Consider the following 23,731-nt stretch of genomic DNA (forward strand, 5'->3'; position numbering starts at 1 on the left):
TGATGCTGCTTCAGAGCTGGCTGATGAACTGATCATTTGAATCAGGTGTGTTGCTCCTGGGAGAGCTGGAAAACAGGCAGGACAGCGGCCCTCGAGGACCGACTTTGGACACTCCTGCTCTAAATTGACAAATAAGTGAAAATGGTAACTTTTATGTGACAGACTTTGGACATATTCTCAGTGTCAAACCTATATGTTTGTTTTTCTACTTTCATTCCTTTCATCACTTTGCTGCTGTGAAATGTAAATTTCTCCAATGTGAGACTAATAAAGGCATATCCAATCCAATCCAATCCAATATGCGCAATTATGGCCTTTTTTAAACAAAATAAACATTGCTTTTTACACATGTCAACAACTCATAGTGTTGTAACTGTCTGAGGAGCTTGGTACAGTATCACCACCACTTCCTCATCCTGCGGTAGCATTGCGGTATGATGTTGTTTGAAGATTCTGAATGTTCATTTGATTTGTAGACCCTCTATCCAGCTAATTTTCAAATAGCTTATTCTCACGTTGTTGAAACCCAATAATTGCTTCATTGCAGAAAACGGCGCATGAGCCATAAAGTTCGTTGGAAGATTAACATCTGAATGACTGTGCTTACGCACTTTATTTTTTTCTTTGTTGTATGACTCACCACTATTAGAAATTTTTGAAGATTTTGCGGAGATGATGTCAACAGAGTGGTTTTCTTTGAGGAAGTATTGCAGTGTTTTTATGTTGTTGAGCGAGCCATGGTGTACGCAGACTTTGGCTGGTGGCATCGACATGTCAGCGGAACAAATGAATAATTTTGTTTGTAAATTTACATTACCGTAATTTCCGGTGTAAAAGGCGCACCCAAAAGCCTTGCTTTTCTTCAAAAGACGACCCTGCTCCTCATACGCAGGTGTGCCTTATATGCGATGTAACATTGAGCCACAACAGAACTCACAAATACTGTCATCAGCCACGACTCCATTTTCCTCTGTAGAAGAAGTACTGCGTAACCCCAGTCTCTACCGTAGCGCCTTATAATGTGGTGTGCCTTATATTTAAAAGTTTTTGATATTTAAATATTATATTTGGAAAACCTTTTTTCATTTATTGAAAGTGCGCCTTATAGTCCGGTGTGCTTTATATATGGAAAAAGTTTGAAAATACACCATTCATTGGGGGTGCACCTTATACTACGGTGTGTCTTATACACCGAAAAATACGGTAGTCATTGGACACGAATTGGGGTGCAACATAGTATGATGAAAATAAACTGGAGAAAAACATCAAATAGTATCAACTTCAATGCTGTTTGGTAACTTAAAAATGGTGCTGCATTTTTGGTTTCCTGCCAAGTAGTGAGGTGAAGATGTGAGGATACTGTTGTGATGGCGGACCTTCTGCGACAGCTCTCGATTTGACACACAGTTAATCGGGCGACAGCTACGGCGGGAGAGAGTAGGATCTCTTACTGCAAGATGCGGTTCATGATAATAATGCTTACTTTGCCAATAAGCTCCCTCTCTCTGCTCATGAAGGAGACACTGTTCTTTACAGAGAGATCCAGCTTCTTCTGTGCTGACTCCTCCAAAGACAGGTCAAAGTCAAACCTACAGAATAGGGCAAAGTAGGAATGAAAGCATCACTGAAAGATAGTGGAACTAAAAAAATGCATTTGATTTGCTTTTTATACAAGTACTTCTGTCTTTGGAGTGTCAGGCCAACCATCAAGTGTGTAAATAACACAAGCAAGTCAATCTGTTGTTGGGTGCATAATTCTAAATATGTTAGACTCGGTTAATTTCATATATACATAATATATCTCACTTCTCATTAAATTCTGGGTTGAGGTCCCTCTTCTTGGTGGCAGTTCTTCTCTTTGTGGTTGCTTTCTTGTCAGGCAGCAGCATGAAAGTCACGTAAGAGTCAGCTCCGTCTTTGGAGCAGGCTATCAAGGCTCTGTGGGTACGTACGTACATGGAATTTTTACCACGTGGAAAATATGAATGTGATATCACACATGGGAGGTACAAAGGGAGACCTGCATGCATGGACAGTGATGAAAAGTCTGTTGTCTTCTGTGGAGTATCCAATGGTGAGCTTCACCTGGCTTGAAAACGTTGTGGCATCGTTGCTCCTGAAGCCCAAAATTAGCAACATGTTAATCCTTTGTATAATGCACATATGCCATTAATAGCCTAGCAGCAGTTGCATGACTTTGCTTGCTGGTGAGTATGACTCCCAATGGGGTGATTGTTACTCACATGGCGAATCCACTTCGGTGTCTGAGGTCCAGGTGGGAAGGATCCCATCTGGGAATGACGATGTCTCCGGTGCCGTCACCATCTCCAGGGGCCTTGCGGCATACCGCCAACTGGGTATCTAAGATCTACAAAACATTCGGTGCAATTGGAGACCACAAAACAACTTGCACTGGACTGGTGAAAATTGGAAAGAAAGGATTGTTTTTACTCTGTGTGTGTGTGTGTGTGTGTGTGTGTGTGTGTGTGTGTGTGTGTGTGTGTGTGTGTGTGTGTGTGTGTGTGTGTGTGTGTGTGTGTGTGTGTGTGTATATACGTATATGTGTATATATACACACACATATATATACACACACACACACACACACACACACACACACACACACACACACACACACATATATATATATATATATATATATATATAAGATAGTGGGAGAAATATAGAGATAGAAAGAGATAGATAGAGGTAGAGAGAGATAGAGAGAGAGATTTTTATTTTAGATTTTTCTAAATATAAAACGATCGAAAAATTCAAAATTGTGCACTGCAGTGCACAACTGAGATTAATAATGCAGGCAGCATTGACGGCAACTGACCTTGAGGGTCACCCTGAGTAGGATCTGGCTCTCTGGCAGAGCTCCTTCCAAGGCAAGCCAGCGGTCCAGCACCAAGTTGGACTCACCCATCACCTCCTTGAGAGCTAAAGTCAAGGACCCGAGAGCTTGGCCCCAGCTGTGAGACAGCTAAAGAGGAAGGAAACACACACATTCACCGTCTGCTGCTTCATCTCTACAAAACTTGGAACAAGTGGATGACTGTCACCTTCACAGTGAGAATTTCATCTCTGGGATCTCGAACCAAGAAGTGAAATGCTTCATCCCAGCGAGGTGATGTGGATCTTTCATACACCTTAGCAAAAAATAGGTTGAATACTTTAGGACATGTAAGGCTCCCCTCACGTTCAATAAAGGCATTGCCTTACCTTAGTACGATGGGACACGTTCTTTAGAACAACCTCAGCTCCAACTTTTGGTTCTTTTCCATTTTTTTTCAACTGAAAAATAATATTTGGGTGAGAATGCAAGGATTTAGCAGATATATTTGATGCACAGTATTCATTTATAACTCTTCACTTGTTATACTCATTTACATTACATTGCATAATAAATCCACACTACAAATGTACTTGAACACTGCAGTGCTCCCAAAATGCTGATACTCAGCCAGTGAACTTTGAGATAATGATGTGATCTTACTGGCAGGCCGTGAGCACGCTCCACGTACACAAAGAGAACAGCAGCCGACGGCACAACTTTGTTCTGGAATATCTGCTGAGACTGATACTGCAAAATCTTTGCGGTGAGGTGTAAGGTGACGGGTGGAGGGGAAAGAGAGAATTCTATTCAGAATTACAGTGATACCTCAGTTTACGAACGCTTTTGCTCACGAACTTTTCGCCTTACGAACATTAAATTTGTGAGAATATAATCTTGGCATACAAACTAGTTTTTGAACCAAACCACACAGGTGGCTGGCGGACTAGTTTTCCACACCCACTTTCTTTGAGTGCACTCAGTGCAGACGTGGTTTGTTATCCAGTGGAGTACTGTCACTATTATGGGACCAAAAAAGACCCCACCACAGGCTAGTGTTAAGCCGAAGAGGACACAAAAGGAAATTACGGTCGAGCAGAAGAAGGAGATCATCGAAAAAACACGAACGAGGTATGCGTTTGTGTGACATAGCCTCCCAGTACCAGTACGCTAAGTCGACCCTTGCACGTGTGGCTAAGGGTGTTTCTGGGTTGTCTAAGCAACAATGTCAGGCAATAGAATAGGTTGAAAAACTTCTGTTGATTTGGATTACCGAAAAACAGCTAGCAGGGGACCGTGTGAGGGAGGGTATTATCGCCGAGAAAACACAGCAACTTCACTCAGATATCATCAAGAGGCAACTACATCAACGACCATCACAAAGGTAAATAAAACACCTTTATTATATAGTAGTTTATTTCTTTCATTACAATCCAATACGACATTTATTATTCATAAAATAAGGTATCTTTTGTGTAGTTTAAAGGCTTATTTAGGAGAAAATTATGTTTTATGGGAATGGATTATTTTCATTTTTGATGGTTTCTTATGGAAAATAAATATTTGGCAGACAAACTTTTTGCCTTACACTTTCTGGGAACCAATTAAGTTCGTAAGCCAAGGTATCACTGTATTATCAATAAGGACGAAGAAAAACAAGAGAGTACATGTTGTTCACAAAATACCTGCACTAAAAAAATTAAATATTGATGAAAAAATTAGATTTTATTTTCAGAAAAACCTGCTCCAGTCTGGGAAGGTCGGTCACCCTGGGCAGCCACTCGAGCAGCAGGTGAACTCGGCCGGATTTGACGTCGTTCAAAGTGTACCACTGTGACAACAACATTGTCATTGATCAACCATTTCCGAGACACGCGAGTCTGTAACGTTCCACACACCGTGTCGATGAACTGTGCACCGATGATATCACGTAAATTCAGTTTAAACCTGCAAAGAGATTAGTCAGATGGCTGCCGTAGAAGAGAGCGCTTTGGTTTTCAAAATGAGGACTCACCTTCCCAAGAAGTCATCTTGATCAATGTCCTTATCAAATAATTCAAATTGGACCTCTTGGCCGGGCAGCTGAGTCAGAATCACCTGCACATCCCACAAACATTGTATGACGTGTTGGGAGCCACGCCAGTAGGTGCAAAGTAAAAGGCGGATCAAACCTCATAGAGTTCATTCCAGATCGGATTGAGATTTTCTTTGATGGTATGGCTGCGGAAGGTCAAACCAGCTACACGGATCTTGACATACGGGTCACTCTTCCCTTTCACCATGCCCCCCATGAAGTTGTCCTTGGCGATCAGGTTTTGGGCCTCCAGTAGATGAATTCGAAGCACTCCCTATAGACAAAAACGGGCTTGCTTTAGTGCTTGTATATGTGACGCTTTTATTTAGAATCTCGCAGTTTGGATATTTTTTTTTCTTCAACTCAATGCTTGAAATGACAGTGTTTGGATTTGGAGTTAGAGGGCTCCATTGCCAGTGGTTTGGAGAATGAATGTAAAGAGTTAAACTTTACTTTTTATCATACATAGTAATTCAAAACCTGTTTTTTATCTATCTATCTATCTATCTATCTATCTATCTATCTATCTATCTATCTATCTATCTATCTATCTATCTATCTATCTATCTATCTATCTATCTATCTATCTATCTATCTATCTATCTATCTATCTATCTATCTATCTATCTATCTATCTATCTATCGGTCTGTCTGTGTGCATGTCTGCCTGCCCGCCCTCCCGCCCATCCGTCCGCCCGACTGTCCGTCCGGCCGCCTATCATCTATCATCTATCATCCATCCATCCATCCATCCATCCATCCATCCATCCATCCATCCATCCATCCACCCATCTAGCTATTTGTGTGTTTGTTTATTTATTCATTTGTTTATTCATGTATTCATTTGTTCATTTATGTATTTATGTGCATGTGTGCTTAATTACTTAATTTATTTATTTATTTATTTACTTACTTACCTCGGTTGCAAACTCGGGGTCAGGCGTGGTGTGCTGCGGACGTGAAGGTGGCGCTTTAGCTAAGCCACCAGGCCCCATTGGGTTTAATTCTGCTATGATCCCCCCGTGGCCAGGACCTGAACCAGGAGCGAATGGTCGTGGCGATGGTGTGGTGGGTGTTGCATCATCACTTAGCCACAAAACCTAAAGACATAGAAGAGACTGTCAGCAGTGCCATGAAAGCACTCACCTTTGTCAGACAAAGACTGTACGAAATTTAGCGACACAGTGCAAAAAAGGGGACATGAGTCATATTCAGGCATAACAATGGCCATTTTCAACAATTTTGCCATTTTGAAATATTGCTTAAACTGCTTAACAGTTCTGAGGTATAGTTGCATTCGAAGGAACTCTGAATTTAGAGCACCGGTTGCATGTTTCGCAAAACGTGATGGGAAAAAAAACATGAAGAAGTTGTGGTGGTGAAACTGTGTCGTTTTCAACAGAGCAGTGTTTGAATTTGTGCCATTATACACGGTCAACAAAAACGAACCACATTGTGCATCATGAGCTTTTGTATAAATAACCGACCCGAAGAACGATTTTGATGTAAATGCGGCTAGCTGAACCCGAATTCGCCAACTGGAACCACTGGTCCATGGTGAGGTCAGGGGAGTCCAGGAGGCGAGTCAGAGGGATGGTCAGACTGCCCAGCGACAAAGCTCGGTCATCGTCCTTCACCTGATTTGACGCACACAACAGGAACAGCATGACACATGACGCATCCAAGTTGGTGAATGACAAGAACCAGAAAGAAGAGAAAAAAGGTAGAGTGGAGAAAGTCAATCATCAAATCACTTACTTGAATGTCAATATCTTGTTTGTTAGGATCCTGAATAAAGAAGGTAAACGCATCCTCCCACACAGGGTTGCTGCAGCCGTAGCAAGTCTGTAGGCAAAGCAAAACGACGCATGCTAACTCAAAATGGTTCACGTAGTGGCAAGGCAACATTTGAAGGCAAAATAAATGTCCTCATTTCCTCTCCTTTTGATAACTTTCTGGCTCTGAAATGTAAATTTCTCCACTGTGAGACTAATAAAGGCTAATATAATCTAATTTAAAACAGCACAGCGTTTGAGAAGTAAGGTAGACAAACAAAGTGTTTTGTTAAATTCACTACTGTATAAAACACAGGTGTCAAAGTGAAGACCCGGGGGCCAAATCTGGCCCACAACCTCATTTTATTCGGCCCGTGAAAGCAAATCAAACTTGTGAAATTCCATGATGCTTTCAAATTGTCCCATGTAAACCACAATAAGTCATTATTCTTGACTTCAAATTTGAAAACTAGTTATTTATAAATTTGGTGTACGCTCAATATGAAATATGTGGAGGAGGTTAAACATTCTAATGGCTTCTCCAAATTCATAACGGCCCCCGAGAGGAAACCGTTACTACAACGTGGCCGCGGCAAAAAATGAGTTTGACACCCTTTGTTTAAAAGAATGTGCAACACAAAATAATGGATTCAAGAAAAAAATGATGATAGCAATATTCTAAATGACCTTCAGGGAGAAGAGCAAAGTTTTCAACCTTAATTAAAGGACAACCGACGTCACTTTTTTGTTTTTTAACTGACATCAGAAAAACGTTTTATAGCATCTAAAATACCCAAAACACGCAGTATGATATTTTTAGTCAAATGCAAAACACCAATAAAAATGACTTAAAAAGTGTCCAAAATCTGCAAAAAAATTGAGCTGCGAATTGGGCATTTACAGAAAGTCCCGCCCCCAGTTCGTGACATCAAGCCAAGACGTCTTGCATTGCTGGAGAATCAAAACAATGGCTTCAGATTCGGAGAATATGCTTTCTTATTACACAACCAGTTATGAATATGATTCAAATAGTTCTGATGAGGAAAGCATACATGTTTGCAATCGATTAAAGAATTTATTTCGTGCCATTTTGAAGCAACATTGGGGGAAAATGTCTCACCCAAAAAAGAGGCACAAAATGGCGACCTCCTGTGGCCGCCTCCGTTACCACAGGCTGATAAATTCCTTATATGGAGATTGGACGCCCTCTTCTGGCGGATTTTGGGTGCAACACGAGGTTTTCAGACCAAAGAAATACAGCAAAATACATTGACGTGATGGAAGGACTGCTACAATGTGTCCTTTTTTTCGGTCAGGGGCGTTCCTTTAGTGACGTCACGTACAGACTCGTCACCAACTCTAAAACAAGACTTCCTGAATATTCAGCGCGAGTCTTAAAACGTAAAATATAGCTATATGCAGTGGAATCTTATTAAAATACGCTCAGTAGAAGTCATTTGCAGCCATTTTACAAATTATGGACACAACTTGTCCGGAGACGTTGGTTGTCCTTTAAGCATTTATACTGACTTCACTTCTGTGATGATTTTATTCCATTTGCGTCCAGCAGAACAGCTAAATGCTGATGCATCATGTTTGCTTGAATCTCTGGGCTCCATTCATTGCGTCTAAGCGCACAGTGGAGTTTCTGTTCCATGAGCATTGAAACAGCATTTCTGTTACAATTAACATTGTCAATTACCTTGCTCTCTTGTGTTGTATCCTGAATGGAAATTTGCACCATTGGGCTTGGGTCCTTATTGCCTTTTCTCATCTGAAACATGATAAAAGCATTTTGACAGTGGACAAATGAAAAGTACATACAACAACAACTGCATGAAAGTGACAATGATTTTACAGGTAGCTCGTGAGCTTGATCGAGATAGATGGCCAAGATGGCAGCAGACGGTGGGTCGGTGGTTTTGCTGGTCAGGTTCTCGTTTCTCTGAATCACCTGGAGGACAAATTATAGTGAAGAGTGATGATGATTTTCTGCAATGAGAGTAACCATTATAAAATGCCAGAGGAGACTGAAGATCAATCATGCACTTAGAGTGCGCATATAAAATGAGGCGAGGAGGGTATGAAGCTAAGCTTTTAAATGACTAGAATTGCACCAGTAAAAACATGTTTCTCTCTTAAAAGGTTTATACCATGAATTACAGTTTAGCATTTGAAGTATGTGTAGGATCCGTATTTGGTATCGACAGAAAAAATAAATATTAAAGTAAAATTAATCAATTTTATTGTTGTGTATGAATAGACCAGTCGCTCTATCCACATGTGGAAATTAAAAAATATATATTGCCATACAATGGCAAATATCTGGTCGGCATGTGATTTATTATTTGAATAATCAATATTTCTTTTTTTATCTGAATTCAAAAATTGATACTTTGTAAATTGATCAATTCAGCGTGGAGCACTTTAGTGCACACTATAGATATAATATGTGGCGTTTTTTGATCCATTATCCAAAATTGTTGGAAATAAACATTTTTTATCTTCACAATGAGTCTGTTTGATGCTTCATAAATGTTGAATCACAATTCATGTTTTACTGCTTTCGCAAATATCCAGAGGATCCAGTGATACTTGTTTCCCAATCAATCTATTCCACTTGGAATCAAGTACCGTATTTTCCGGTGTATAAGGTGTACGCAAAAGCCTTGATTTTCTTCCAAAGATGACCCTGCACCTTATATGTCAAGTAATATTGAGTCACAACATGTCTCGCAACTACTGTCAGCAGCCACCGACTCCATTTCCCCCTGTAGAAGAAGTCGCGCGTAAGCTCAGCCTTTACCGTAGTGCCTAATAATGCGGTGTGCTTTATATGTAGAAAACCTTTGTGTGTTTATATATTATATTGGGTAAACCTTTTTTCATTCATTGAAGGTGCGCCTTATACTCCGGCGCGCCTTATGTGGAAAAAGTTTGAAAATACATCATTCATTGGGGGTGCGCCTTATACACCGGAAAATACTGTAATGGTGTAGATTCTTAGAACAACGTATGGTGATTTAGCTTCACACATTCATCATTCTCACCTCAGTCAATCTGTCAGCAGAAGACAGTAGAGAGAGCCACTCCAGCCGGAGGTGAACGCTACCAGATGGGACGTCCCTCAAACTGAACCACTGTACACAAAACATCCGACTCACATGAACACAACACACATTTTTTTGCTTTTCTTCACAGAGTTCAATCCTAAAGCCGGTGGCGGAGTGTGACTCACAAGGATTACCATGTGACCCATGTGTGTCATATGCAAGGGTCACATGCTGAGAGGATTACAAAAATCTTGTTAAGCCATTTTTCAAGTTGAATCACTCGAGCAAAAATGAGACAAAAACAACAATGTTGAATGCTGAAGCAATTAAAAATGACTTACATCATCCACAACTCTGGCTTTTTTCACAATATCAAGATCCACCTTGACTCTGAAAGAGACATCATAAGAGGATTGAAATGTACAAGACTCTCCAAACGTAGTATTCAGACAGATTCACCACTAAGCAAGCGCCATAATGTGAGATGAACATGAGCTACCTACCTGCCCAGGAAGTCATCTTGGTCTGGGTCTTTGTCAAAGACTTCAACTTCCAACTCCTGACCAGGTACTTCATGGGCAATCACCTGACACATTCATAAAAATAAACAACACATACACACGCCACAATAACACATCAATACAACAAGCCCAAATGTCTCACTAAAATTTGAAGAAGCATCGCCTGCCACAGAAGGTGCTACGACATTTCTACACGGCAGTCATCGAATCAATCCCGTGTTCTTCCTTCACGGTTTGGTTCGGGCCGCCACAAAAATGGACAAAATCCGACTTCAATGGAAAGGTAGGACAGCGGAAAAAAAACATTGGCACCGCCCTACCCACTCTCGAGGACTTGCACACTGCAAGAATCAAGACAAGAGCGTGGAAAATCCTCCTGGACCCTCTGCACCATGCACACCACCTTTTTTTCAGCTGTCTGGCTAACAATGCAAAACACCTCACTTCAGTGCAACAATACAAAATTCAGTATTGACATTTGGAGTGATAGAAATAAAGGTGTACTGTATTTGTTTCAGTTATATATTTTAATTCCCATATAGTCCAAGCAATAGCATTTCAAATGGAGGTCCAACGGTTTTAATGAGCCAATGACAGCACACCATTTGCTTTAAAGCACTGGTGTCAAAGTCAAGGCCCAGGGGCCAAATCCTGCCCGCCACATCATTTTCTTCGGCCCGCGAAAGCAAATCAAACTTGTGAAATTCCATGATGCTTGCTAAAATCCTAACCAAAATATCATATTTTTATAATGTAAATCACAATAACTGTCATTATTCTTGACTTCAGATTTGAAAACTAGCTTTTCATTAATTTGTTGTGCGCTTTCTATGCAATATGTGGAGGGGATTAAACATTCTAATGGCTTCCCCAAATTCGCCAACGGCCCTCGAGAGGAAACCACAACTACAATGTGGCCTGCGGCAAAAACTGACTTTGACACCCCTGCTTTAAAGTATTTTCCCCCATCCAAAATTGCTTTGCACAGGTTTGGAGATACTTAGCAAAAAAAATAATCACAAGGGACGCATCATTGATTAAAGCTTCAGGAGCACTTATATCATGAGTTTTCATTGAACTTTTAAGCATCACAAATGTTCCTCCCCAGTCAAAGGAGAAGGAAAACATGCCCATGAGAGAAAATGTTTCCGCAAAGACTTGCTTATCACAGAAGTTGCAATTTCCTGCTTGAAGCGAAGATGAAATCTTCACTAAACACTCTAAAATGTTTGTCTCTGGGTGACACGTACAATAAAGGAAGGAAGTAAAAGCAGCATCACATAACCTATAACTACAAAGTTTGATGAAGTACAGTGCTTGGAAACACGTCCGATCTCAATTTGTGGGCATAGTTTGATTTCATACTCACGTTCTGTAAAGTAAAACTAAAAATGTCTAAATGCCGCATGCCACACAGAAGTTATGTTGGTGAACAGCCCCAAAAAAATTAGACTTAAAATGGTAATAAATCAGGTTTTTATCTGGGCATTCTGCGGCATACGCTGAATGCAGCAACAGACGAGCAAACCTGGAAAATGCTTTTTGCGTCGAGACATGGCTATCGACGTTCATGTTGAAAATTACAACTGCCAATGAAGCCGTTAAAGTCCTTCCACTAATGGAAGAGCTCGCGTCACGCGACTCACAGCTGTTGGCAGATGATCTCAAATACCTCTGCATATTTTTTTCTTGCATTTAAAACACACCAGCCTCACCTCATACATCTCCCTCCACTGTGGGTTAAGGTTGCTGTCCACGTGATGTGAGGTGAAGATCTGGGTACCCACTCGAAGCACAGCATAAGGGTCTGACTTGCCGTCAATCAGTCCTTTGATGATGGTGTCCTTTGCCGTCAGATCCTCGGCCTCCAGCAGGTGGATACGAACAACTCCCTAATGTTTGCAGACACGTGCAGAAAGACATTAATTGTAGCAGTCGGCAGTAATGTGACGTGTATGCTAGCAACATGGATTACAACGAGTTCCCCGGGCCACCATCAAGTACAGAGGCAGTTACCCTTGGCAGAGGTGAGCGCAGCTGCGCAACCTGCAGGTCGGCCACCAGGGGAACGGTCAGACGGTTGGGAAGGACCAGTTGGGAGGCTATTGCATCCATTATCATAGTGTCCGACATGGCACTGCAATGAATGCAAGGGTGATGTTGGCGACACGCGGTTGGGAGGGGGGGGGGGCACACAGACAAAACAGAAAGCGGCCCCAACGTTGGAAACGGGAGCAACTTTCAATAACAAAGCTCACTGACTGTGCAGTGAGAATACAATTTTGTAAATGGCATGTTATGTAATGTCATAACAGTGTCGGAATCGTATTTTCACTCAAGTTCAATCATGAAAAAAAGAGCGTGTTCGACTTCCCTTTTTTTTAGAATTACATTTAGGCTGTTTCTACTATTGTACAGTGGCGGGCCGTGCCTTCAATAGTGCTATCTGAATCAATCCACAGCTGCGACTGTAAATAAAAAGTGTGGTGTGATTTACTAGCGGGTCCTGTTAGCAAGGAAATAACTTGTGAAGAAAGAAATACTGTCATTAAACTGTTCGAGTTTATACCATGAATGTGTGAATTCATGATTTGGGGTAAGAAGTCTCTTCTCACACCGCAGAGACGATTGAACAACAGGATGGCGAATCATCTCATAAAATTGCAATATGATTTGCTATTTTCTGACATATTCTGAGCTGTCCGCCCTTTGTTAATGATGTCCATTTTTTCTTGAAAAGTCCGTCTTGAAAATAGCTTTAACAGTAAATCTGCAACCAAATCAGCTATGGTGGGTTGACAAACCCGCAATTAAACCAACACAACAATGCACAGTATTTGCTTGTGCAGCTTGTGAAAGATACAGTGTGCTAGCTCTGGTCAGTATGCTCTTGTCACTAGCGGCAAGTGATACTATGATTGACTGGTGACTAACCAATCATAATTTGTGAAAACTGACGTTCCCCAGGCCTGCGAGCAGGCCCTATGCGTCACCAACTCGAAATCTGATTGGTTAAAGCAACAGACATTAGTGAAAGCAACAGAGTCTTCGACACCGCATTTTAATGCGACAGGGCCTGCCGAACTGAGTGTGAAGGCGTCCAGGTAGATTTCTGAACCCGGTAACAAATGATGGCTGAAATATGATTGGTTAAATGCTTAAATACGAAAACACACATCTGGAAGCAGCGCAACAGGGGGAAAGCAATGAAAGAACGCTGAAAGCCAATTTAATAAGAATGTGTGGACAAAATATAATTAACATTAGTTTGTGATTCAGATATTTTGAGGGCAGCAGAGAAGGCCTTACAGGCCATGATGGCCCACCACTGCTACTGTATAGTAAAAACAATGAAACATGGGTCTTAAAATAAAGTGGGTAACAAAGACAAAAACATTAATGTCACCCAAAGTTGCAACATGCAAGGCCAGCCGGCATCAACCCAAAATCTGTAATGATTCAGATGCCAAAATACACTGAATAACATATTCACTTGAATATGTCTGAACAGCTGCAACACAAATCCTAGATTTTGACTAACACAATCAGCATTGTTATTATGTTCATTCTTACTGTTGTGTAGTAGTGCACTTTAGCACACTGAGGAATGTTTCTCATACTGTGGTTATGTCAAAGGTTTAAAAACGCTTGAAGCAATTGATTGTGGTTTTCTCATGGGTAGCATTTGGGAAACTTTGCTGTGCGGGTTAAAAAGTAACTTTGTAAACTCACTTCAATCCAGGGATATCCAAGAGGTTGGTCAGACCGGTCCAGTTGATGTCCAGTTTCTATCAAACAATCAGAGTTGAGATGCAATATGGAAATTAGAAACGCTTAACCAATTGCTATGACACTCCCCCCAAAGCTCAGACAAGTCATTCAGCAGCCCGGAGAAGCACGCCTACACTTTGCAAACTTTACACTTATGATTTAGCTTTGTTCTTTTTCATGGTTAGAGGATGTGCTCAGTGGCCTTCAGTAGGGCTACGTCTGAATCACTCCACAGCTGCGAGTGTGGTGTGATCTAGTACACTAGGGGATGTCATTGGCCAGGAAATAACTTGTGACTTGAAGAAACTTAAAGTACAAGCGGCACCATTTTTTTGCTTCCTAACTGACATCCGAAAAACATTTTATAGCATCTAAAATACCCAAAACACGCAGGCTTATATTTTTAGTCAAATGAAAAACAAAAATGACTTAAAGTGTCCCAAAACTACTTCAAAATGACCTCAGAAAGTTTCAGTTTCAGAAGGTCCCGCCCCCTTGTTCATGACATCACGCCAAGACGTCTTGACTTGCTCGAGAATCAAAACAATGGCTACAGGTTTGGAGAAGATGCTTTCCTGTTACTCATCCAGTTATGAATATGATTCAAATAGTTCTGAAGAGGAAAGCATAAATGTTAGCCATCGATGAAAGAAGTCCTCCCATATCAATTCGAGCCATCAGGACTCCAATGTGCACAAGATGGCGCCCAAGCTCCGTTGGAAATGGGCTGATTTGTCTGCTGGGAATTTGTGTCAGCTAGTATCAAATAGTAGTCTTGGTGCAATACACCATCACCATTATGTTATTTATGTGTTTTCCTTCTAATTTCGCCATCAACACAAAGTTTTCAGACCAAACAAAGTACACAAAATGCATTGTGTGTCGCTTTCTCGGTCAGGTCGCGTTTCAGACATGACGTCACGTGATGTCAGGCATCGTCATCAACTCGAAAACACTTCCTGAATATTCAGTGCGAGTCTTAAAACATAAAATATAGCTATATGCCGTGGAATCTTTGTAAAATATGCTCAGTAGAAGTCATTTGAAGTGATTTTACGAATTATGAACACAACTTGTCCAGATGCGTCGGTTGTCCTTTAAGAAATGCTGTCATTAAACTGTTCGACTTTTGACGATGAATGTGATGGATAACGTCATAAAATTCCCACCTTTATTTATGGCGTACATCTATTCTTGAAAAGTCCGTCTAAATGGCTTTAACAGTATACGTGCAACCAAATCTACTTCTTCTACTCCTTCAAATCAACTAAAAAATGTATTTGCTTATGCAGTTCGAGTGTGCTAGCTCTGGCCAGTACGCGCTTATCACAAGCAGCTAGTGATAATATGGCTAGTGACCAGCCAATAATGTGACTAGCCAATCATAATTTGCAAAACCTCTGACGTTGCCAGTGCCTACGAGCAGGCCTTGGGTTGCCAACACGAACTCCGATTCGTGAAATCAACTGTTTCATCGCCATTGATTTTTACGCTCCAGAAACTGCAGTGCTGATTGTGAAGGTGTACAGGTAGATTTCTGACCCTGGTGACAAATGATGGCGGAAATGTGATTGGTTAAATGCAAAAATACGAAAAAACACATGAGTCTGTGAATCAGATATTTTTAGGCCAGCAGAGAAGGCCTTGCAGGCGTGACGGCCCACCACTGCTCAAACTTAAGGTCAATGTTTGAGATAATGCCACAAAATCCGATGAAGCCATAGAAAAACAACTATGCACTACAGACTCAAACGCACACACACACGCACATGCACACACACAGGCAAAAGCAATCTGGGAAATAATGCTGAGTGACAGATATTCCAAGTTCAACTTACAGGTCGACGTATAAAGAACATTGTGATGGCTCCCACCAGCGGAATGTCTCCAATCAGAGGCTCAAGGATCACACGCAGCTTGCCATGGAGCTACAGAGAGCACAAGGGTCGGTCTCTGCATTAGAACCTCGGCATGAAAATATTTTATACTCCATGCTGGTGCCTTGAGAGATCAGTGACACAATTCTACCTTTTTTTTATTATTTGCCATATTTCTGACATTTATTTCGATTTTTTTTGCCATGACTTGTAACCAGGCCAGCCCAGTAGTCAAGCGGTTAGGTCGTGCAGAGGTCGTGAGGCCACACAAGGAGACTCCCTGTGTGGAGTTTGCATGTGCTCCCAGGGCCCGGGTGTCTTTTCTTCAGGTCCTCCAGTTTCCTCTCACATTCCCAAAAACATGCATGGCGCCATTCCCGCATTTGTTCGGGTTTTGGGGTTTTTTTGCTAGGGGGGGATAAAGCGCTGGTCAGACCTCTGGCAATGTTTTTCCCTCCCACGAGGGGGCAGCATTTGCCTTTTGAACAGCCGCCCACATTTCAAGCTCAGATAACTCCAGACCCATATAACTTAGGAATTAAGTCTTTTTTTCTGATGAAAGAAGACAGTATACATTTTCTTGCACTGCATTGAATGTTAATGAAGTCCTAACACTCAATATTCTGTGCGTCCTGGAATTTGAGTGAAAATGACAAAACCTCTGGCACTGGACTGGATACATTTTTGCACGTCTGGCAGTGAATGAGTTAAGATCACCTGCACAGTGACATTATAGGCCATGGACAGCCCATGCATACTTGCTCTTGTATTGTGTAGTCTATCCAGTGGGGTAGAGTACGATTTGAGGAGTCAGCTTTACTTTTCATATCATCTATTAAATGAGCCAAACCCGCGCATCATTGTCTCGCTGGAGCGTACAACGTTCGACATTGCCAATAAATATTAGCATCATCTGCGTTCCCACTCATTTAGATGAGCAAAGATTATCTGACGTCTGGGAGTTTTGTGAGTGCGTGTGTGTATGTATGATAGTATTTCAAGGCACCACTGTAAATCCACACCTGAATTCCTTTGACCCCAGCTTTGCAGAAGTACTTTTTGATTTCTACGTTGATCTCGACGTCGCCGGCGTAGCTGCAGAAAGACACATGTTTGACAGAAGGAAGCAGTTGATGTGAGGAGATTATGAGACTGTTTTGTCTTAAAGGACAACCGACGTCTCCGGACAAGTTGTGTCCATAATTTGTAAAATGGTTTCAAATGACTTCTAGTGAGCGTATTTTACAAAGATTCCATCGCATATCTCTATATTTTACGTTTTAAGACTCGTGCTGAATATTCCGGAAGTCTTGTTTTTGAGTTGGTGACGAGTCCGTACGTGACGTCACTGAAGGAACGCCCCTGACCGAAAAAAAGGACACATTGTAGCAGTCCTTCCATCACGTCAATGCTTGTTTGGTCTGAAAACCTCGTGTTGCGCCAGAAGAGGGCGTCCAAGCTCCCTATAAGGAATTTATCATCCTGTGGAAACGCAATAGACTGTCATGTCCACAAGAGGTCGCCATTTTCTGCCTCTTTTCTGGGACACTACATTGCAGTCCAGATGCCTCAAAATGACACGGAATAAATTCTTTAATCGATTGCAAACATGTATGCTTTCCTCTTCAGAACTATTTGAATCATATTCATAACTGGATGCGTAACAAGAAAGCATATTCTCCGAATCTGAAGCCATTGTTTTGATTCTCGAGCAAGGCAAGACGTCTTGGCGTGACGTTATGAACAAGGGGGCGGGACCTTCTGAAAATGCCCAATTCGCAGCTCAATTTGTTGCAGATTTTGGACACTAAGTCATTTTTATTGGTGTTTTGCATTTGAATAAAAATGTCATCCTGCGTGTTTTGGGTATTTTAGATGCTATAAAACGTTTTTCTGATGTCAGTTAGGGAACAAAAAAGTGACGTCGGTTGTCCTTTAAATAAACATACAGGGACAAACATCTTGAACTGAAGGACCATCTCAAGGTCTGACTACACCGACTGGTTTCTTACACCAAATAATTACCTGAGGTACAAATCCAACATGACTTGTCTCCTATCGTGTTCTGTGTGAGCCTTCACGCCGACCACTTTTAAGGCCTGTCAACAAAACAGCTGCAATTATACCAAAGCCAATCGTGATAATGAGACATGGAGCTAGTAAATGTGTCAATCTCAATCGTTTAACTGGTCAACAAATGGTCCCCAAATAAATCAATCCATCATTAAATTATATTATCCTGAACACTGATTAGGGATGCCCAACTTAAAAAAATTGACGGGGACTGATCTGATACCTTGTCTCCGAGGTTAACTTTGGTGAAGCTCAGGGTTTGCAGATGAATACTGGAGGCCCGGATGGTTGGAGCGATGGTCTCCAGAAGTAACTTTTCTAGAAATTGGCCTATGAAGGGCCACGCTTGCTGCAGGATCTAAACAAAGAAAGTTGATCCACTATCAGGTCAATTTGAAGGTCTACTGCATTATCGACATTTTGTCATGAAAGGCCTCTCCTTACTCAAGAGATCTTTGAAACAGTAATTTACGCCTTCACATTTCTTGGCTGGACTACTGTGATGCACTTTACTTGACCAATCCTCTGTTAAGCATGTCCAGCCGGTCCTAAATGCCGCTCCACGCCTCTTGACTAATGCTAGTGGGAGGGAGCAAGTAACTCCAACTTTGGCATCTCCTCCCTCACTGGCTCCATCTCCATTATAGATTTCCATTTCCATTTCCAGATCCATTATATATTTTTAATATCCTCTTATTTGTTTTCAAATCTTGAAATACCCTCGCCCCGCATTCGGTCTCGGAGCTCCTCTGCCCCTTAGGCACCCGTATCAGGGCCGCGGATCACACATTCTTTAAGGTACCGAGTGGTAAGCGGGGGTCAAACCTTTTTTGTTGCTGGTTTCTCTCTTTGAAATGACCCCTCGCTTCCTATCTTTAAAACCTGTTTTAAAACTCTGATTTATTATTTTGCTTTTGACTCAACACCAGACTTGATTTTCAGTTTGACTGTTTCATACTTTATACTGTCTTTGTAATACATGTATTATTTTGATCTGTGTTGTATACATTTTTGCTCCACATACAACACTTTGTATGAAGAGGTGGTTGTTTTAAAGTACTCAATAAATACAGTTGATTTCAGTGGACTTTTCTAATTAAGGGGCTGGCATAATTTTAGCACACAATATCTTTTGAACAACAGTCCACAGAAATCTGACTACTCTGAAAAATATCAAATAACTGCCAATGTAGCCTGTGTAGCTTATGGCGTTCATGTCGTCTTCTTTACTTTAGTTTTCACCTGCAGAAAAACGTAACCTGTGACTGTGAAGTGTCCTTGAGAGTTTTGAAAGGCGCTTACAAATGAAATGTATTATTATTATTATTATTATTATTATTATTATTATTATTATTATTATTATTATTATTATTATTATTATTATCATCATTATCATTATTATTATTAGTAGTAGTAGTAGTCGTAGTAGTAGTAGTAGTAGTAGTAGTAGTAGTAGTAGTAGTAGTATTAGTAGTAGTAGTAGTAGTATAGTTTTGGCTTTTTTGAATGTTGCTGTGCCGATTACCATTTTGTGTTTGGGAGCCTTTTACTGAACGAGTTGCTAGTTCTGTAGCCACAAAGGGACATATGTCTTCTTGTGCCGGTCCCAAGCCCGGATAAATACAGAGGGTGGTGTCAGGAAGGGCATGCGACGTAAAAGCTTGGCCAAAACAAACATGTGGATCAAACCTCTAAAGATGGAGGACACTGATTTGCTGTGGCGAGCCCTTGAAGCGAAAAGCCAAAAGGAAAAGAAGAAGAAGATTATCTCCAGACATCTTCCTCAATTTTTGAAAAATGTGTTTCATATTTATTTGTTTGTTTGTATTTAAGTTTAAAAAAGAAAAATCCACCTACTGCTAATCCTAACCATTCATAAATATGATGAAATATATTGCCATTTTATATATTCCATTATTATTCTTAAAACCTGATGGGGGAGGAGATTTGGAATTGGCATCAAAAGGTTTATTTGGAGCTATGATGAAAAAAACTGGCAACATTTGTTAAACAGTCATTTATAACTGTAGTGTTGATTCAGGTGGACAGACATTTCCCAAACTGTTGCTACTGTGGAAACAAAACAATAAAACAGCACTACTGTCCTTTTAAGTCCCTTCCATCTCAATAAGTATTTCCTGATTAAAGAAAAGTAAGTTGATTAAAATTGGGAAATACCCGATAATTATGCTGAATGCATGTAAGAGCAAAGCGACTATCCACCCGCATATGACAGCAAAAGGCTAAATGGGTAGAAAACATAAGCTGGTTGTTTCGGTTGCAGCTGCAAATGTTTTAAAAAATGCAGACAAAACAACCTGAGTGCTGCTTTCAATAACCACCACTTTGCGTTTGTAATTCAGCAATGTGCTTTCCACTCACCGTAATACATTTTAGTCAATGTCACTTAACCCAAAAAAACATGCACATCTTCATGCTTCCATTATCAAATCAGTGACAGCGACGACACGAAAACAATGTTGATTTTCTACAAAGTTCCCTGGCGGCACCGCCACGCTGGCGTTGACGGTGTCAGCATTTGGGTGTGAAGTGTAGCGTGAGGCCATTGTCGAGCTTTGCGCTTCACTGACTTCCACCTTCAAACTCATGAGCCTGCCAGCTGATGCGTTCGGGCTCCAGCGTGACACGTGGGCACCAAAAATCATGAGACATTAAAGGTCATGCAGCAGCCATTGCGGCGCAATGGCGCAGTCGATTTAATGTTGATTACAAGAGAGACTGTATCTTTGTCTGCAGAAGAGGACAAATCTCCACAGTTGAAATACGTACTAATTACTCTCAAATAATCCAGTTCAGCATATTTGGTCCTGCGCAATGACACTTTGCAGGATTAGTATTCATCTGCACATTTTGCCTTTGTTAATGTGAGGTTTATGCATAGACGGACAAGCCGAGAAATCCTTCCGCCAACTCTTCCTGCGGCTTCATCACACCAATGAGCCTGCATGGAGTACTGATAGAGAGGCTCCAAAAGGAGCAGGGTCACCTCACAGGTTGTTTATGCAGCATTTGCTTGTCATAGCATATTGTTTTTTTAGGCACAAATTAAGCACTACGCGGAGCGCATATTGTTTTTTTTAGGCACTTCACGCAACATGTCAAGATGTTCCATAATTTGCTTGGATCAACAAGAAAGTTGACAAGCAAACGGTGCATAAACAATCTGTGAGGTGACCCTGCTCCTTTTGGAGCCTCTCCATTTTGGATCATGTATCCAGTACATCTCAGCTGCCCTGGACTGCTCGCTCGCCACTCACAAGACACATCTTGCCAGACAACAAAATGTGTTCAAATATAACAATAACAAGCAACATTTAAAGAAGGAAATACAACAGACCCTATTCAGCCACTCTGCCTTTTCCACATCTGGGAAGTTGACCTGTGAAGAATAAACAAAGGTCAGCCATGGACTCAAACATGACAAGGGAGCACGAAATAACTGAGGGGACTCCTGCGCTGCTTTAGTGCTCGGCATAGTTGCTTTGAATACAGTGAAAAAGTCAAAGTCGAACCCAACCATCTTCTTGGCGAACAAGGAGCATTTGTTGGAGACTTGTAGCATAAAAATGACAAATTCCATGTGTGTGTTTCGTTATTTCTTGGGCAGTTTATGCATTTTTTTCTGTGCGCATCTGGGAGGATAAAGTGGGAAGAGATGGTTATGATGGAGCTTGTACCGGCCCAGCTGCTCAGTATATTTGCGTAAGGCTCAAGCAAGGTCATGAATTATAGAAGACCTAAACGTACAGTGAAGGATGCGAACATTGTTTGTCGTTTACTCGACCTGGACTTGTCTTATTGATGTCAACTACTACAGTGAGACCTCAACTTACAAACACCTTATCTTACAAACTTTCCGTCTTACAAACGTCAAATTTATGAAAATTAAACCTAATAAGAAGCACTATTTTCATAATACACACCCACCACGGCTGGCGGAGTGATCTTCGGCGGAAGCACACGACCAAACAGCACCAGAGGTTACCAACAGTCCTTATGGAAGGTGACTCTCCTTCCATAAGCCATCAACGACCATCAAAAAGGTAAATAAAACTTTATTTTACAGCACAGTTTATTTCTTTAATTACAGTCATCATGGAATGCGCCTCTCTTTCCAACAGCAATTCCCTTTGACCTCCAACGCCATTCCATCAAGCCATAAATGACCATCACAAATGTAAATAAAGTGACTTTATGATAGAATGTAGTGTATTTCTTTCATTACAATACAATAGCACATTTATTATACATAGAATAAGGTTGTCTTAATGTTGTGTGTAGTTTTAAGGCTTATTTAGTTGAAAAGTATATTTTATGGAAACCCGGGAACGGATTATTCCCATTTTAATGGTTTCCTATGGGAATTTTTTTTTAGATACACCCTTTTCGCCTTACACACTCTGTCTGGGAACCAATTAAGTTTGTAAGTTGAGGTCTCACTGTATTACAATATGAATGTTGCAAAGCAAAACATACCATAGGCAATCCCTACAGCTCAGTTCTCAAGATTTAGCTTCATTTATTGTCAGTAGCGGGGCGTACATGTCACTCCTAGGCCTTCAGTAGTGCTACGTCTGAATCACTCCATAGCTGTGAGTGTGGTGTGATTTACTACATGTCCACTAGAGGATGTCGTTGGCCAGGAAATAACTTGTGACTTGAAGAAATGTATGAAATATTGTCATGAAACTGCTTGAATTTTTGTGGATTCATGATAACCTCATAAAATTGCAATATCATTTGCTATCTTTGCTAGCTTCGGAGCTGTCCAACCTTTCTTAATGATGTCCATCTATTCTTGAAAAGTCCGTCTAGAAAATGGCCTGAACAATATATCTGCAACCAAATCCATGTCTTCGTTGTGGGTTGACAAAACCGTGATGAAGTCAACTCACAGCTCGCTTGGGATATACATTATGCTCGCTCTGGCCAGTATGCTATTATCACTAGCGGCTAGTGATACTATGATTGGCTAGTGACTTGCCAATCATATGACTAGCCAATCATAGTTTGTGAAAACTCTGACGTTTCCAGCCCCTTCTCGCGGGCCTTAGGTTGCCAACTCGAAATCTTATTGGTTAAAGCAACTGCTTCATCGACACTTATTTTATGCTCCAGGGACTGCAGAGCTGATTGTGAAGGCGTACAGGTAGATTTCTGACCCTGGTAACAAATGATGGCTGAAATGTGATTGGTTAAATGCGTAAATATGAAAACACATGTTTGTAAACAGCGCGACAAGGGAAAAGTAGTGAAAGGAAACTGAAAGACAATTTGTAATTATTTAATAATAATTAATGGACAAAATACAAATTACATGAGTCTGTGATTCTGATATTGTTAGGCCAGCAGAGATGGCCTTGCAGGCATTGACGCCCCTCCGCTCTTTGTTATTACACAGTGGTTAAAACCAAATCATGCGCAACTAAAATCTGAACCGAAATATCAAATTTGTCACGTAAAATAAATAATGTTGATATTTTACAAGAACCCCTCATTTGAAAAATAGTTGAACAAACTATTATAATTGACTTGACTGATTTCCAAAGAAGCAATGTATGGTATTTGTTGCGTACAAGTGATAATTTTATGGTTTCGCTGTCTTTCCGAGGAGAAAACGTAACTCAAAAATAGGTTTGACAACTCTGTCTTAAGAGCATCGAAGAGGTGCAGCACATTCAGAATTGAACAGCTGAATAAACCCTGTAGGGCTCTGAGATCTGCAGACTT

At 41.0% G+C, this 23,731-nt stretch overlaps 1 protein-coding gene across 2 annotated transcripts in view; it reads right to left on the minus strand.

Annotated features, from left to right (window-relative positions):
* The window catches only part of esyt1a (extended synaptotagmin 1a), a 28,337-nt gene that overhangs the window by 2,085 nt on the left and 2,521 nt on the right, over positions 1-23,731 (minus strand). Inside the window, exons 2-29 of one of the 2 annotated variants that reach the window (XM_088992979.1) lie at positions 21,339-21,380; positions 18,204-18,338; positions 17,933-18,006; positions 16,930-17,002; positions 15,869-15,958; positions 13,992-14,047; positions 12,276-12,396; positions 11,975-12,151; positions 10,242-10,324; positions 10,080-10,128; positions 9,736-9,825; positions 8,544-8,639; positions 8,388-8,459; positions 6,669-6,755; positions 6,398-6,547; positions 5,828-6,010; positions 5,008-5,184; positions 4,851-4,933; positions 4,735-4,783; positions 4,578-4,667; positions 3,500-3,595; positions 3,226-3,297; positions 3,066-3,152; positions 2,840-2,986; positions 2,244-2,368; positions 2,021-2,116; positions 1,807-1,938; positions 1,484-1,589 (exon numbers count right to left, since the gene is read on the minus strand). In XM_088992979.1, coding sequence (XP_088849105.1) covers positions 1,484-1,589; positions 1,807-1,938; positions 2,021-2,116; positions 2,244-2,368; positions 2,840-2,986; positions 3,066-3,152; positions 3,226-3,297; positions 3,500-3,595; positions 4,578-4,667; positions 4,735-4,783; positions 4,851-4,933; positions 5,008-5,184; positions 5,828-6,010; positions 6,398-6,547; positions 6,669-6,755; positions 8,388-8,459; positions 8,544-8,639; positions 9,736-9,825; positions 10,080-10,128; positions 10,242-10,324; positions 11,975-12,151; positions 12,276-12,396; positions 13,992-14,047; positions 15,869-15,958; positions 16,930-17,002; positions 17,933-18,006; positions 18,204-18,338; positions 21,339-21,380 — 2,838 coding nt within the window. Of the gene's footprint in view, positions 1-1,483; positions 1,590-1,806; positions 1,939-2,020; positions 2,117-2,243; positions 2,369-2,839; positions 2,987-3,065; positions 3,153-3,225; positions 3,298-3,499; positions 3,596-4,577; positions 4,668-4,734; positions 4,784-4,850; positions 4,934-5,007; positions 5,185-5,827; positions 6,011-6,397; positions 6,548-6,668; positions 6,756-8,387; positions 8,640-9,735; positions 9,826-10,079; positions 10,129-10,241; positions 10,325-11,974; positions 12,152-12,275; positions 12,397-13,991; positions 14,048-15,868; positions 15,959-16,929; positions 17,003-17,932; positions 18,007-18,203; positions 18,339-21,338; positions 21,381-23,731 lie in introns of both variants that reach the window. The other variant, XM_088992972.1, reaches the window with a different exon arrangement.

Source organism: Hippocampus bargibanti, linkage group LG01, assembly GCF_051943395.1.
Source record: "Hippocampus bargibanti isolate YZ-2025 linkage group LG01, ASM5194339v1, whole genome shotgun sequence".
NCBI classification, from domain to species: Eukaryota; Metazoa; Chordata; class Actinopteri; order Syngnathiformes; family Syngnathidae; genus Hippocampus; species Hippocampus bargibanti.